Source organism: Scardinius erythrophthalmus (assembly GCF_964197995.2).
Source record: "Scardinius erythrophthalmus genome assembly, chromosome: 6".
In the NCBI taxonomy this organism is placed as follows: Eukaryota; Metazoa; Chordata; class Actinopteri; order Cypriniformes; family Leuciscidae; genus Scardinius; species Scardinius erythrophthalmus.
In genome coordinates this window covers 8,741,908-8,759,341 of record NC_138226.1, presented here as the reverse complement: position 1 = coordinate 8,759,341, position 17,434 = coordinate 8,741,908, and the positions used below count along the sequence as shown (strand labels likewise).

The window sequence follows — 17,434 nt, the reverse complement described above, 5'->3', positions numbered from 1 at the left end:
CTGCAGTTTTCTATTATTGTCTTACTGCATTTTGATATGAACATGATTAGCGCCACACAATAAATTCAGTGAAGACATACCCGGGAAAAAAGATGGACTTGCGCCATGTTTAAGTTAACATGACTGCTAAGTCACAGACAGGCAGTGGGAGTGATGAGCTTCCACTGAAGTCATTATGAAGTTAAAGATGTATTTCTCTGAAGAGCCTCTATGAAAAGGGTTTGTCTTCACTGCATCAGGGAAATCTGTAATGCGCACATAGACCTCCATAGGGATGTCTTACATTCTCTTCTTTCACCATTCATTCATCCGTCTGTGCTATTGTAATATGTCTGCCCATTGGGCTTAACATTTGAATAGTTTGTCTCATAGCCTATATAAGTCATTGGCTTAGCTTATCTCCTGATGTTTGACAATGCCTGAGAGGGAGAAGCTTAGAAACAAGCATGCAGTGAAAGGAATTTCTTTTTGACTTCTTCCTCATTTTTTTTGCTATAGTGTCGCGCTTAAAGACCCACTGAAATGAGCACCTTTTTCTGTCTTGTCCCATTGTTTTTCCTATTGAAGCAGGGCGTTTTGAGTGATACATAGGGTAGGGCTGCACGATATTGGAAAAAAATGGTGTTGCGATATTTAGTTTTTCTGTGCCCATACGTTGCAATAAAGAAAAACAGGAATTTTAATCAGATGACTTTAATGGCTATAGTTAGAAAGAATGAATCATTCTTGAGTGGGAAAGAAAAGAAAATAATATTTCTGCAAAGAAAATAATATTAATAATAATAAAGAAAAAGATGAAAAATTACTTTTTACTTAAAAATAAAATATTACAGTAAAGCTTTTCCTAAACCGTTCAGCCCTAAATTATTAAGTTATATTTAAACATTATTGGAGTATGTTTTACATAAATAGTCTTTCCACTCAATATTTCACATTCACACTCAATGGGTTGGCGGTTCTTTGTAATTATTTGTGAACATATTCTATACATATCTATTTAAAAGAACATGCTACGTGTACAGTGCTAGACTAACTGGGACTAGTCACAGCACTTGGATATTGTTTCCCTATTGTTGGTTTGATTGCTTCTATTGCTCTCCTCATTTGTAAGTCGCTTTGGATAAAAGCGTCTGCTAAATGATTAAATGTAAATATAAATAAATGAAATTTACTTGCAATTTCTGAGTGAAAATTGTTTTTAAGTAAATCTACTGTAGTGTTGATAGTTTTTTTTTTTTTATCATTCCACTTTAGTTTTCATTCCCCCTGATTTTGACTGACTATAAAATAAAAGTAATTATCATGATTTTGTGATTATTATTAAAAATGAAAGTATTAAACAATAAATATATTGTAATAACTCTACTGTAAAATAAAAAGGGGAGTAATAGAACTTTATTCTACTGAAAAGTTGCAATACTAATATTTTCATCTTAATTTATTCAAAATAAAAAGGTAGCACATTTATTTATTTAAATGACAGCCTGCTTGTTTTGACAATCTCACAAAGTCTTATTGCGATTTTGATTTTATTTCAATATATCATGCAGTCCTAGCATAGAGCTCTCCTCTTTTTCTCAATAGCTATAGGCTTCAGTTTCACATAGTGGCTTTGGGGGAAGGGAAATTCTCATTCTAGAGAATATTTAATTGGATAAAAATTCATATGTAAATTCATATGTGCTAAAGTGTAGTTTGTTAACATTTAAAGGTGCAGTAAGCGATTTCTGAGAAACTCTGTTCATATTTGAATTCGCCAAAACAAACACGCCCCCACCCAAAAGGATCACACCCCTACCTCGATAGCTCTGCCACCAATTACATTAACACATTTAACAACACGGGCACCTCCCCCCTAATGGGTGTACAACCCCTTACTGCTGATTGGCTACAAGTGTGTTCTGTCTGATCCCCTTTTAACAGCATTTCTTAGAGTACATTAGGAGAAAGATGGCCTCAAATTCATACACACAAATCCAATTTTACATTCATTGGGATCTTAAGCAATTTAAAGTGTTTTTATTTTTTATTTTATTTTCTCTTACTACACCTTTAATTTCACTGTCTGACTTTTGAAAACACTGCATCTACAATCCTCCACAAATACACGTTCAAATATTTGAACCATGAAGGGCATAGTTACCCATAATATTTCTAGTTTTGACTGTTATTCCCCCTACCTGCTGTAGTACTTCTTTGTAGTAGAGATATTTGTTTTTTAAACGGGTTATTTCTTGTGAACCCAATAGCTTTTAACCCAGTAACATTTTCTGCAATAACACACCCTAGGAGATTTAACCTTAAGGCAAATTCAAAGAATTTTGTTTTTTTGAAGCATTTAGTCCTACTTCTCTGACTCCTTGGAGTAAATTTCCATATATGCTCTCATCCCAGCAGGTCGAAGTGGCACATTCCAGGAAATCGCAACCAAGACGGAGCGTTTTCAAGCATGAACCGGGCATTTAACAGAAAAAAAGGTATGCGCTGTACCTGTTTTTTGTCTTGCTTTCCTCTCTTTTCTCTGTCTGTTCATCGACCAGAATCTTTATGGCTGTCAAACAATACAAAAATTATAATGACAAAAAAAGTAACCAAATTAATTACACTGTATTCACAGTATTATTTAAATATATCAATATCAATATTAAATTGATTCAAAGACTTTGTTGTGTGTATTTGAATTCATTGAACATGTGAACAAGCTTGAAATGCTCTGATGTTTGGAAATTGCTGAAAGTACAGATTTGACTACAGACCAGAGAAACGTATTTATTACTTGGGCTTTTTTTAAAAATGATTATTCACGTTATATAAATGTGTTAAAATTGACAGGCCTAACAGAAACCCTTATAAAAAAATCTACAATTCAGACTCTCCTTTTTCATAGTCTGCCTATTCCTCTCTCTTATTCTTTCTTCCTCAACCTCTCTTTGTTCCTCCCCTGGTCTCTCCTCCCTTTCTGTCATTTCTCTGTGACTTGGAGCAGACAACCTGTCTGACTCCAGAGGCCTGTTTTTTTCTCTATGTATTTACAACCACCTGTCCCACCCTTCTTTCCAAAATGAATTAATGGATCTTTGATGTGATAAACCCAACTGGACAGTCTTCGATCCCAGATGGCAGGGATTGCACTGGTAATATTTCTGTGTTAGGAGCTCCTGTTGCTCTGTCTGGCTTGCTTTGAAGATATGGACTATAATCGCAAGCGCTGTGCAATGCTAAATCCCTTGGGATGATGGAAGATATGATGATGTTTAGAGATATATTCACAGATGACTGTAACACATTTGGTTTGTATATGAATGAGAGATTATATTATGCACAATACCATTTTTCCAATGCCCTTCCATTACCAATAGCGGTATTTTTTTTAATTAGTGCAGTAATTTTCAACTATATTACATAGAGATTAATTATTTGAGGGTGGCTTTTTTAATGTTTTCACAAACTGTTAATAATATTCAGTAGGCCACTATAGCTGATCACCAATGTCTTTGAATGTGTGAAATCATTATGAATCAAACTACTGGTCGTCATTGTATTGCATCATGCGTATTGGTGCATCTCTAGTGTACTACATTCAGTAACAATTTGCTAATTTATCCAGAAAAAGCTGTAATCTGATTTCATAAAGAGGTTAGGCATAACAAAGTAATTATTTTGGCACTGAAAAAAGCTCTTGCGGCCACAACACATTTCCCTCCACTGCCTTGCACGGATGTTCCTGCTGTCACAATGTCCAAACAGTGCTGTTGGACCGTGGAGAACACCAATAGCCCATCTGTCTGAAAGACAGCATTAAATTCTCAGTAGCGAACAATAGCGACATTTACCAGAGAGAGACGGTAATCATTTTATGGCCGTGCATTCATTACCAGCAGTGTCTAGTGTGAGTTCTGATGTGATGATACAGAAGAGGTTTCTGTCTAATGGAGTCTGACTAATGCCACCCTGCTTTAAAATGAGGTGGGTGATTCGTCATTGTTCAGTTAGGTAATGTAAATATGTCTGTCTTTTGTGTTTTTTTTTTTGGTCATGAATTATTATTATTCTTTTTCAGAGTTAATGTATGATCATTTGTCTCATAAAACTCAGCCTAATAAAATATTCTAGGTAAAAGTTGATGAGCTTTATGATGGATGGATGGATGGATGGATGGATGGATGGATTGATGATAGACATATAGATATCAAGTTACAAAAGGGTTGGGTAAATATACAGTAGGACTGAACACATATTGGGTTAATTGTACTCAGCAAATTAGGTTGGTTATTTAACCAAGTATAATGGGTTGATTAATTATTGTTGGTAACAAAGCATAAAATACATTACACTACTAATAATATTTTTTATGAGGTAATTAAACAATAATAAAATTACAGACAATGAATGAATAACTCACTATTATTAACAAGGTAGAAACTGCAATATATAAACTATGAATTAACTATAGACTAATAGTTTGCAAATAATTGTGTTACCAAATAATGTTTTGATTCTTTAGGGTTATCTGCTGAAAAAATATAGAATAATGAAATGTAAAGTTACAGGTTCAATTACTCTTCGCATTCTCAACAGGTATAGACTGTTAGTTTCTGAATTAGATTGTTGGTAATTCACAAAGCTCGAAGGCAGAAGAACTGCTTGTGTATGACAAAGAAATAATTGGACCCAGATTCTTTCCAGACTTATGCATCCAATTACTAGACACAGAACATTAAATAGCTACAGTGTCTGTTATTTAGAGCATAATAAAATCAAGTTTGAACCCACACATGATCAGTTTGAAGTCGCCTAAACAGCACAAAAGATTTAGCATAATCTCTGATGTGAATTGTTTGTCTTTTTTTTCTTTTCTTTTTTTTTTCATGCTTTTAAGCTCAGAAATCATTATGTTTGGGGAGTTCGGCTGGTTAATTAGTGACAATCTAGTATTCCCAAAACACTTCACAGTATCCTGTATAACCTTAGCTAAATTATACACAATACTACCTAATTACTTCTATTACATGTAACCGTTGTGCCATCTTTTTCTGTCTCTGTATCTTCTTTCATTTTATTTATTTCCCTGCAAAAGGCTTGCACAAAAAAAATTCTGAACATGTCATCATCGCATTACTAATACCTCCAGGCTTTCATAGCATGTAGCTGGAGATGACAGAAATACCCTGCGAATATGGATAAAACATAATCTTTCTTTAATGAAAAATTGCTCAGGTGCTTGCGCTCCAGAACGTGTATTAAAATGCGTTTTCAACTCTTAAATCTATTTCAATTGAAATACAACAAGGGCTTAGTGCCCACTTCCCAGTGCATTTCTTTACTGTTTGTTAAAGTGGCTTAAAGAAGCATTACTATTGTAATAGATCATTCTTATCTTATTTTTGCTATAACGTCGCCTTATTGCCATTCAGAGCTCCGTGAATCAAAGCAGTGAGCTGTAAAATTAGATGCAGAGACTACCAAGGCTCTCACGCTCCTCTGAAGCCCTTGCAGAGGAATCCTGTTAAGAATATGCCAAGATGTTCTGATTTGGCAGACTTGATGTTCACTCATTGATCATTGGATATTATAGTGTGGGAAAATTATCGATATTTGGCCGCGCTTCCAATTCAGTACAATTCATTAAATGCACAACACACGCTCAACCTGCTATTAGTAGGGCAAAGAGAGAGTCGAGATGCTCAGATATGCACAGAAATGTTTTGATGGCACCACAGACACAATCACTTTTGACATATTTCAGTGCTTTCTCTAATGACCTTTTGCCAGATTTTTCTCTTTGTTACCCATTCTCCATTCATATTGGTTTCCCTTCAAAAAATTTAAGAATAAGCAATGCATTTCTTCGGACACTGCCATCAGTTTCTGCACCACTGTGATCACTTACCGTTCTTACGCACGGATGTACGCAAGAAGAACACTGTGACATTTTGAGGTGTGCTTTCTTCATTTGACCAATGAATCACACTCTATGAAGAATCTCAGCGTACAAACTATACCCTGACAATCCATGGAAGGAGAAAAACTGGCAGATTTTCAATAAGCAATGGATTCATGAGGATAAGAATGAGATCAAAATAAACAACATTTGAACCTTGATAATTAACTTTGAAGTACATGTACTACATGACACGTTGTATCTATAACTCACCAATTTAAACCCCTTATTGCTCTGAGTGCCTCAAAAAGTGTGGCTAAGTTTTGAAATGAGTTACTCATTTTTCAGTCCGTAGGCCATTTCTTTTTCTGTATATTTACAATTAACTGCTGATTAAAATCGATCACTGCTTTCTTGAAATGCCAAAAAGGTTTTGAGTCCTCAGGGGTCTTTTATTTCGATCTGCCTGAGTTATACTTAGATAAATGGGAGATTAATTGGTCGTTGTTTCCCTCTAAATGGCTGTATGGCCGATGTCCAGAATACCATTGCATAACACTCTCTCAGAAGCAATTAAAGCATAGTTTAAAGAAAGAATCGGGGAAAAAGAGTGTGATGAGTTACAAATGTTGGCCAAACGGCTGACACCCCATATGTACTATATAAGGAATAGGGAGTGATTTCGCTAACTCTGTTCATGAGCTCCTGGGGTTGACGCCGAGTAAATCGGCAGGCGCTCTGAATGTTGTGACTCCTGCGGCTTGTTTGTCACAGTTAGGCCTTGCAGTTTCCTCTAAGCTGTCACACAAGCACAGGCACGGCAGTGTCTCCTGTCCATCACATCTGACCCCCTGTCTGCACTCCTTTAAGGCCAATTTCAGTAATTCCCCTTCAGGTTGAGCTACACTGCAGCATTAGCTGAAATCCTTCTTGTGCACAGGCTTTTGGCTGTTCTTCTTTGACAATCTTTGAAATTGCTTTATTTAACAGTTTTGCAAGTACTCAAGGAGAAAAAAATAAGTTTCTTCTTCTTGTTCTTCTTCTTATTATTATTATTATTAATTATTATTATTAATTATTATTAATTAAAATATTAATTCTGTTGTTTAAAGATATTTACTAGGGTTTCACTGCTAAGAGTTCTGAACAGCAGTTGATTAATAATCATTTATAATAACTGGTTTATTGTTTATACACATTTGAACTAGAATTTTCGCTGCTAAGAGGTCTAAACAGCAGCTGATTTAAAGGACTCCTTTTTTTTTTGCCTGAAACATTGAGAATATCATTAAAATATTGCGTACTTCATAATTCCTCATAGTGTTCTGTCTCTTTCTAGATAAATCATGGATGCACACTCCAGAAGCTCTGGCCAAGCATTTTATAGCATACAATGTCAAGGTATGTGTTATGAACCTCTTTTTCCACCTAAGTATTTTTCTTTTAAAATGTATTGTAGATGAATGTGGCTGTTTTGGTAATCTATACTTTTTTTAAAAATATATTTTCAAAAGTTTGGGGTCAGTAAATAATCTTTTTGAAAGAATTATCTCAACAAGGTTGCATTTATTTTATCTAAAATATCGTAAAACATTTTGAAATATTATTACAATTAAAAATTTGGTTTTAAAATTTTTGTTTTAAAGACACAATGTGTTAGCCTGACAAGCCAGACCAAGATGTTAGGTCTGACAACTCACCATAGACACGGCTCAATCCGAGGGGCGGGATAAACGGCTGTCTTTCAAATTCCCTCTGCACGCAATAGGACAGCGCTTCAACCAACCAGAGCGTTTTCCCAACAGTGGAGCTCTTAGTTAATAGATTCAACTTTTGAATCTGGCCGGCAAAACTGCGAACACATCTTCCTTTTTTAAGAATGACTTAAGTGCCGTTCTTTGCTCTTTTCTCAAAGAAAAACTTAACTCCAAGTCCTCCAGAGTCGCGGCCAAAGCCGATTCGAAAGACTGTTCGCCAGCAGCAGCCGCCATTCTTTGTTTTCAAGTAGCAGGGAACCGTCGCAACTCTGTCGTCATTATGTTAAGCCCGCCCCGCCTACTCTATACACGACGTGATTGGCCTGACCCAATTTAGGTTTTTACAGCTCGAAAGTCAACGGAGAGTTCCTAGACTGCCCTGGCTGCAAAATACATTTTGCTGCCGCCAGGGTGCGTCTAAATTTCTAGGCTAACAATGTATAAGATATTTGTATTAAAATACCCAAAAAACACAAGAGCAATGTTATATATTTTGTAAACTTGTGTACTTACATTATCCCAAATATTTCCAACAATGTTTAAATCCAGAGAAATCAGCAGTTTTAACCAATGTAACGGCCAGTGTCATTGCATCGCCTGTCAATGACGTCATATCCGCATTTTTTTTTTTTTTTTTAGGATTCTTTGATTAATAGAAAGTTGAAAAGAACAGCATTTATTTGAGAAAGAAATCTTTTGTAACGTTATAAATATCTTATCAACTGATCATTTTAAGGCTTTCTGTCTGAATAAAACTATTCATAAAAAAAAAGACTTAATGACACCAAAGTTTTGAACGGTAGTATGTATATCTATTTTCTTTTTCATTTATAACCAAAGTTATATGTTATATTTTATATTTTTTATACATTAAATATACATTAAATATATTTAGTTTATATATAAAAATGTAACAGCCTTAGTACAAAAACTCTTGTACTGTGAACTATGACAATAAATAGCTTGGCTTTATTTGAAATAACAGTGAAGCTTGCAGAATAAAACCAGAAATACTGTATGTATGAAGAAAGAAAATGGGGTCAGTTTTGATTTCATGTTGACTTTAATGCTTGTCGTCATAAATACAGGAATTTTACTTAAAAAAAAAAATACAACAAATATCCAGAGATCTAAACAGAGACAGCCTAAATGGAAGGATCAATGCAAACGCTATCAATTTTCACCTTTTTCTGTCTTTTTTTTTTTTTTTTTTTTGCAGTCCTTTCACAAAACAATGAATTTGCTTGTGTCTCTTTTGTTATTCATCAAACTTCTTGTGGGAAAGAACATCTCGTATACACTGTCAGTGCTGTTTTACGCTCCGTTACACCAAAGACTCATCTTCTGTTCAGAAGCTGTCTGCTCCGAGCAGTGACTCTAAGATGTCTTACTGAATTCCTCCCGAAAACAAAAGAATTTTGATTCTCAGAGCTGCTGAAGTTTCAGCTGTGTTGTCTGCCTTTGGAGAGGAGAAGAGAATAGACAAAGAAAGTGAATTAAAGAAGGAAAAAATGGTATTCTGCCAGTGTTAGGAGGTGATAGATGAGCAAAGGCTGGATGTCTTTGGCAAAAAAACAACACATTCGGACCAGCAGGGAACAGTCGTCAGGAACAAGAGACTCTCCACCCAGTGTAATGTAGTGTATCTATCACTCCTGCCTCACTTTCTGTTCCACCGTGCTCACTTGCCCTTGAGTGTGGACGACATCAATCATAACTACGTGCTGCAGATGCGTTTACGGGGTCTGATTTGTTTAACTCCAGTTTGGAAGATAGTGCAGTTCTTGTCCACCAGAAGAATATAGTATTTCACTTGTCTGTAATGAGTAGGACTAATCATAAATCCATTACTTTCAATGCATTCTTAGAAAGAGGCTGACCAGCAGTAATGACTGAATCACAGAAATTAGTGTTTGGAAAGGTGTAGGGACCATTTAAAGATTCTGTTTAGCCTCATCAGAGAAAAGTAATGTTTTTGTGAGCGAAATGTTGAGTTAATGTTATGCGTGAAAATAGGTCAGACAAGAAAATCACATAAGTATAGTCTGGAAATCTTTGTGGTTACTGTCAAAATACTGTTTAGTTATAAATTTCAATAGAGTAGCCATTAGACTAAAGAAGTAATGGCAAGGTGTAAGCCATTAGGGTATGTTTGTTAAATCAGCTAGCACAGCATCTTGACCACAAGGACTGGGTAAAAGGTTAATAGCTCCATCTGTTGGAAGCTGAATGAAGTGTTGTTCATGTTGGGTTACGAATGATGATGAAATAAACATTATGACTGAACCCAAAATAACTGAGAATGTCAGCACAATAAACGAAAGTACTGGTGTGGTTTGCTTTGTGTTCAGTAATAATAACAATAAAGTCTTAAATAATCTCCTTCATGTACAGCTTTTTGTTTCATTGACACACTTTATTGATTGATTTATGGATTTTTTTTTTAAATCTGTGTTCTCCCATAGTTTCTGGGAAATACAGAAGTTGATCAACCTAAAGGTACAGAAATCGTGAAAGATGCTGTCAGAAAGCTCAAGGTAAGTTACTTTAGCTTCACATTGGCTGCTCACAATAGGCACCATTGTTTTCATCTGGAAACAGGAAGTGGTATTACTCTTGAGAGGATGTAATATCAGCACCCTCCAGCTGTTACAGACCTTAGGTGGTGGATCACAGCTGTTTAATGATGCATAGAGAACTCTATTTTATAAACACTCCTCTTAAAGGGTTAGTTCACCCAAAAACGTCATTAATTACTCACCCTCATGTCGTTCCAAACCCGTAAGACTTTCGGAACACAATTGAAGATCTTTTTGATGAAATCTATGAGATATTCTCCATTGACAGCTACGCAACTACCTCTTTGACGCTTCAAAAAGTTCAGAAAGAGATCGTAAAACTACTCCATATGAATTAGGGTTGCACGATTAATCGAAATTAAAGCCTATGAAAGCCTAAATTAAATCCGTTCATCTTATAAAGTGATCGAGTCTCTTTAGAAAATTTGGACTAAACCGCTCAATTCACATGGATTAGTTTTACGATCTCTTTATGAACTTTTTGAAGCGTCAAAGTGGTAGTTGAGTAGCTGTCGATGGTAAGACAGAAATCTCTCAGATTTCATAAAAAAGATTTTGTGTTCCGAAGACGAACGAAGTCTTACGGGTTTGGAACAACATGAGGGTGAGTAATTGATGACAGTTTTTTCATTTTTGGGGGAACTATCCCTTTAATCTTACATTATCGTTTGTAAGGAGTATTGATAAAATAAGAAATGTCACATTTAAATAATAATAATAATAATAATAAAAACAATTATTATTAATATTAATATTATTATTATTATAACTATTATACATATTTGATCTCTCTTAATGTGATTGTGGTCTTTTTTGTCTTTCTCTATTCAAAGTTTCAGAGGCATATTAAGAAGTCAGAGGGACAGAAGATCCCAAAAGTCGAATTACAGATATCCATCTATGGAGTGAAAATATTAGATCCTAAATCAAAGGTATGTGCAAAGCCTAACAAACGGATTTATGAAACAAAATTGTGTCGAACATGAGCCATGTTGTTTAAGTAAAGCCAATTGAGAGACTATAATGGCCCTATAAAAAGCATTTGGACACTTTCTGGTTGGTAAATGTTAGTGGATCATGTTCATAGTTAATATTATATACTACACCTGTGGTTACTCTGCTAGGACACCCATGTGAACCTGAGGTGAACTCACTTTATACATTTGCCAAAGAATCACCATAGGTCATTAAAGGGGTGGTATAATGCCCTTTTCACAAGATGTAAAATAAGTCTTTGATGTCCCCAGAGTGTGTATGTGAAGTTTAGCTCAAAATACCCCACAGATATTTTTATATAGCATGTTAAAGTTGTCGCTTTTAAATATGAAAGCATCAGTGCGGGCTCTTCAAAAGTGCGCATCGAGGGCGCATATCGACCGCAAAGGGGGCGCTCTCGAGCACCCTTCTGAGGCTTAAAATGACAAACGGTACACCCTACGGTCTCACAGACTTAACGGACACGCGTACGCGGCAGCCATTGTAAGTCCACAAGACCGAAAGTGCATATGAAGTGTGCTATTTGGGACAGGGCCTAACTAAAGTTAGAAAAGTGAAATCATAATCAACCACCCCTTTAAAATATTTTATAGGTGTATCCTAATACTTTTGTTTCCACTGTATGCCCACATCTATCTAAAGCCCCTATATTGTGTCTATATTGTCTCTAATTCTGTTTTCTTTTTCACAGGAAGTACAGTACAACTGTCAGTTGCACAGGATATCCTTCTGTGCAGATGATAAGACGGACAAAAGGATATTCACATTCATTTGTAAAGATTCAGAGTCCAACAAACATCTCTGCTATGTGTTTGACAGTGAAAAATGTGTAAGACAACAGATAATGTCATAATAGTCCTAGTCCTTTTTAATGAAATTATTCCATCACACTCTCATATTTATAGCTATATTATAAATATATAACTATATTACCTTTTAATTTAAATAGATACTTTAGTGCGTCTCAAAAGACAAATAAACAAAACACTGCTGATGATGCAAATCATCTGCAATTTCTGTTGATTCCAGGCAGAAGAGATAACACTGACCATCGGCCAAGCATTTGACTTGGCATACAAGAAGTTTCTGGAGTCCGGGGGAAAAGACGTAGAGACAAGGAAACAGATAGGTGGCCTACAGAAAAGAGTGAGCATGATATATCGTTAGAGAACGCTATAACTGTTGTTACTCAATGACTCAAAAAGGACTATTTGTGTATTACAATTTGATATCTGTCTTTATAGATTCAAGATCTCGAAGCTGAAAATTCTGAGTTGAAGAAGCAGTTGCAAGTCTTAGAGGAACAGCTGATGATTGCTCAAGTTCCTCCTGTAAGCGCTGCATGGACTTCGTCAGTAGAGTGCAACTAATTGCCTTCACCATTCTGTTAATTAGCTGCATATAGACATCAGCAATGCCTAAAGATATTTTCTAAACTCATGAGCTTTTCCTTTTTTAAAGAAAAAACACAGCAGGAAAACTAGAACACCAGCGCTGACTAGTTCTGATCTTTCCACAGCTTCTCCACATTAACTCTTCTAATGAGGCCTATATGCTTCAGAGACCCTCATCTCTCTTCTGGTGTCACAACGTGACATCATTCTCTTGTCTCGAAATCTCTTCTGTTACACTAACGCCAATGAGCTCACCTGACTCTAACCTTTCTGCTGGTCTTCTGACTCCTCCACCTGCTAAACCAGCTCTGTCAAAACCTCCCAGTGGAGCCAGTGTTCCTCGCCCTCCTGTTAAGCACTTTTACGTTTACTCTTTCCTTATTTGTGGTCTTGGTTGTTGCTTTCAGTGTTGTTTCTTCTTTTTTTTTTCCTTTCACAGCTTACAAGTTTTATCATCAGATTTTAAAGGCTAGTTACACAGCCTCAACAAACACTAACACTAGATTCCAGTGGTTGTTGGGTTTTGTTGGATCAGTCTGAACTAGCCTTAAGTGGTCATGAATTTTGTCTAAGACCCATTTTACTTCTGTAAGTTGACATATTTACAAGTAAGTCATTCTATTTATCAAAGCAAAAAAGGTTGGGCTTGAATTTATAATTTGGGAATTGATTGGATCATGAAAAATATATAAAAAAAAATTTTTTTTTTTTATTGAATTCTGATTTCATGTTGACTTTAACGTTATAAATACTCTTTAATAGAATAGTACAGGTATGATGTCAAAACCTGGTTCCTTTGAGGTTTTCCGTTGGGTTACATAGGTCACATTTTTGTGTAAAATAAAGTCTGTGCTAAACATTACTTGATGATACTTTCACGTTTTGTTCTACAACCTAAAGTGAACACCCATGGTGAAAAAGCTCATTTTGAAGCAGTTAAGTTGAGTTCATTGAAAACAGACATTTTTAATAAGTAACTAGATAAGTGAGTGTGTACAATGCACGGTGTACGGTGAACAAAATGTCAAAGTATCAAGTTATGCTTCCACAGGCTTTATTTTACACATAAACCCTTCCGGATTTGGACGTCATACCTGCACCACTCTGTATGTAGCACTTTATTCTTATGCAGATGAAAAGGGTTTTCAAATTAGGTGTTCTTCAGAATGCTCATCCTACTCATTCATATTTGCAGGGAAATGGCATGTCCCCGAAGAACCCCACTGACATATTTGACATGGTTCCATTTTCTGCAATGCCCCCATTGGCTCCATTACCAGCAAGTAATGGCTCAGCCCCTCCACCCCCAGCAAGGCCTACAGAGATGAGTAAGTTTTTCCTTTACCAAAATGTTGAAAAATGTTGGCTCATTCAACCATAAGGTCAGGTTGCGTAGGCAATCTTTTTACTGTCATATATTATAGATGTTAGCTTTAGTGGCATGTAAAATGAAGGAAAAAAGACTCCCCTTCTTCTTCTTTAGGGAGAGACATATTTGGTGCAGAGCCATTTGACCCATTCACCTGCGGGGCAGCTGACTTTCCTCCTGACATCCAATCTAAGCTGGATGAGATGCAGGTGACCGCATGTCTGTGAATTATTAGCAAATGGACTGGTGTGAATGAGCAGCTAATGGAGTTGAAAGCAGGCATTGCTGCAGCTGTGAAGACACTCTTCATTCTGAAGGGACCAATAGGATGATTTCATAAAGTTTTGTTTTATTTTCATTTTGGATTTGTCTTGGGAGTGAGTGAAGTGACGTGAAGGCCAAGTATGGTAACCCATAATCGGAATTTATCCTCTGCATTTAACCCATCCAAGTTTAGTGCACACACATAAGGAGCAGTGAGTAGTGAACACACACACACACACTTAACGTTATTAACATGTTAGAGCAATAAAGAAACATGGGTTAAGGAGAAAATAAAGACTGAAATGAGCTTGAAAGTTAAAGCACAATAAACCATCCAAGAGAACTGAGTTCTTTATGACATGGCCAAGTATGGTAACCCATACTCTGAATTTGTTCTCTGCATTTAACCCATCCAATTTAGAGCACACATATTTGGAGCAGTGTGTACACACACGCACACACACACACACACAGTGCAAGCCAGTGAACACACACACCTGGAGCATATAGCCTGGAGTGCTATATGTGGATGCAAAACTTTCAAGAGAAGTGCTAAGTTTGCTTTTTTGTTAAGTATGCTTTGAACCTAAAATAGACTAACATGCAGGAAATCTTGCATACAGAGCAGTTACTTGAAACATTTATATCATTTGCTAGTTTTGCTCAACTAACAACTTCAATTTTCCGTCTCTTTGCTTTCTTTCTGCTTGCAGCGGCAAAGATGGTTTGTATTTTGAGACTGTTTGATTTTTTTTTTTCAGATGGCATAAAGCTGAGGTCTAATTTGGCATGCTTAACCTTTTTAAATGGATAGTTCATAAAAAAAAAAAAAATTCTGTCCATTTCTCACCCTCATTTTCTTCATGTCCACAATTCTCTTTTCCATGCATTAAAAAATAAATGGTGACTGGTTTACATAAACTTGAGTCCAATATACCAAGTCTTCTAAAGCCATACAGTAGTTTTGTGCAGTTGTTTGTGATGGTAATGTGTAATGGCATTGCCAAACATAAATAGGCACATATTCAAATTGGCCAAATTAAATTTGAGACTTTGGAATGGGTTAAATTGCATTCTTTGGCTTTTTATCGTTTTTGAAGCTTGATGGCCCCTAGTCACCATTCACTTACATTGTATGAAAAAAAAAAAGCAGTGTCAATATTCTGCTAAACGTCTCCTTTTGTGTTCCTTGGGACGAAGAAAATCACACAGGTTTGGAGCAACATGAGAGTGAGTAAATGATGACAATTTATTATTATTATTATTATTATTTGAACTATCCCTGTAAATGACGCAAGTAAATTACTTACACCCAAACATTAAGCCCTGTGTCATTTTCATCTTCCTCATGCCCTGCTTAAAAAAGTATTTTTCACTTGTATAAATATTTATGTATAATGTAGGTGTTTTAGAAGGTTTTGGGTTGTTTAGATGTAATACTAAAAGACCTTGGTTTTCCTGTTGTTTTTTCCTCTCCAGGAGGGGTTCAAAATGGGACTAACAGTAGAGGGCACTATCTTTTCCCTTGATCCACTAGAAGGTCGTTGCTGATGCCAAGAAGAAAGTTTTGTCACTTTCATGTTAAACCATTTGTATTAAGGTGCCAAACTCGGGTTTACAGTCAAGATGTCAATGTCTTATCTTACGTTTTTTTATGTATTTGCATTTTGAATTTGGTTTACAAAAAGTATATTGAGTAATCAGAAGCAGTAGATCACTATTTTTGTAAGAACTAAAAAAATAAAAAAACTAGTAATGTAGTTTTAACACCCCTTGCTTGTACGGGCAATGAAGGATGTAGAAAGTATCCAATTGCACAGTCTGTGTCAAAGTTTCATAATTCATCAAATTCTTGAAGCTTTTGTTACACATACAAACCTCTGTTTTTATATCTCTGTGGCATGTTACAATTCATAAAATCCATAAAACTTTATCATTATAGAGAGCTCCCTTTACATTATTTTGTAACTATTTTTAACAATGTTTTAACGTACATCATAACCACACTTCTTTTTTTTTATCAGATCACATGTAAAATTATGATATTGTTTTTGTTTATAGCAGTGGATCCATTTAAATACAGTATGTTTTAACTGAACAGCAGTGCCATAAATTGTAAGACTGGGCTATTTCCACATTAACATGTACTTGTATTGCAGTTTAATTTTATATTACATATTTTAGTATACTCTTGCACAAGGAAGCACTTTGGAAGAGCTCTGTTTATGTGTTATTGTTCTTTCAGTTTATAAGCATTATTTTAGCCTATGCTGTTGTAGTCATTAAAAGAAAATGGTACATATTCTCTGTGTAAGTTGTTTTGTAACATGTCTGTCTTAAACCTTTACCTGCATTTAATATATAAAAATATATATGAAAGGTTTTTTTTTTTTTGTGGCTCATCAAATTGTCACTCACGTGCTATAGTGTTTAAGTAATTTATTTCAAGTGGAAGATATTTTATAGAAATCAGAAAATACAATGTAAAGAAATTGTAATATTACAGTAAAATAATCATTATACACTTGAGCACCATTCATTTTCAGTACACACTTTTGAATTTGTTTTAAATATACTCTCTTAAAATTAGCATAAAAAGTTTAAAATGTGGGTTTCCGCCCCACTTTTTCAAATTCAAAATGTAATTTGGCTCAATTATGTATTGTTTTGTGTGCTGTTCATCAGTGTGTCTTTCTGAAAAGCACCACATTCTTCTCGAATCGCTGCTCTTTCCCATCCTTTGAATGTTCAACAAAAGTGTTTTTCCTTTCATAGTTGTCCTGCACCAAGATATTTCAAACAGTGCAATTGTTGTAGAAACCTGTAGAAAGTCTGTCTGAAGAACATATACAAAGCATAATAACATTCAAACTGCATTCATAAAAGCACACTTCCTGTTAATTAAAGGTGCAATAGGTGATTCTCTATAGAAACATTTGTTGTTATGCTGGTTGAAATTCTCCTCATATCCTGATAGCAACCACTGTTAAGCAGTCTAAATGTTATAAATATAGATTGTCTGTGGACCATAAAATGTTCGTTCAATCATTCCATTAGGTCCAAATGGAATAACGTGTTCCCTATCAGTCAACGTGTGAATTGCATACCACTGCGTAGCCTGTTCAAGCAGACGTTATACGTTATCAGCGCATTCACGTTCGCTGTGCAGACTGAGAAAAATGGCAGGCAAACAA

The 17,434-nt window shown here is 35.5% G+C and overlaps 1 protein-coding gene across 4 annotated transcripts in view; it reads left to right on the top strand.

Annotated features, from left to right (window-relative positions):
• gulp1a (GULP PTB domain containing engulfment adaptor 1a) overlaps window positions 1-16,761 on the top strand; it is a 54,163-nt gene extending 37,402 nt beyond the window's left edge. For 2 of the 4 annotated variants that reach the window (XM_081368768.1, XM_081368767.1), the window contains exons 2-11: window positions 2,395-2,477; window positions 7,221-7,282; window positions 10,104-10,175; window positions 11,051-11,149; window positions 11,905-12,042; window positions 12,243-12,359; window positions 12,458-12,544; window positions 13,803-13,935; window positions 14,091-14,185; window positions 15,720-16,623. In XM_081368768.1, coding sequence (XP_081224894.1) covers window positions 2,450-2,477; window positions 7,221-7,282; window positions 10,104-10,175; window positions 11,051-11,149; window positions 11,905-12,042; window positions 12,243-12,359; window positions 12,458-12,544; window positions 13,803-13,935; window positions 14,091-14,185; window positions 15,720-15,791 — 903 coding nt within the window. In that variant the 5' untranslated portion in view covers window positions 2,395-2,449 and the 3' untranslated portion in view covers window positions 15,792-16,623. Of the gene's footprint in view, window positions 1-2,394; window positions 2,478-7,220; window positions 7,283-10,103; window positions 10,176-11,050; window positions 11,150-11,904; window positions 12,043-12,242; window positions 12,360-12,457; window positions 12,545-12,732; window positions 12,958-13,802; window positions 13,936-14,090; window positions 14,186-15,719 lie in introns of all 4 variants that reach the window. The other 2 variants (XM_081368769.1, XM_081368766.1) reach the window with 2 other exon arrangements.
• The last annotated feature ends 673 nt before the right edge of the window (window positions 16,762-17,434 follow it).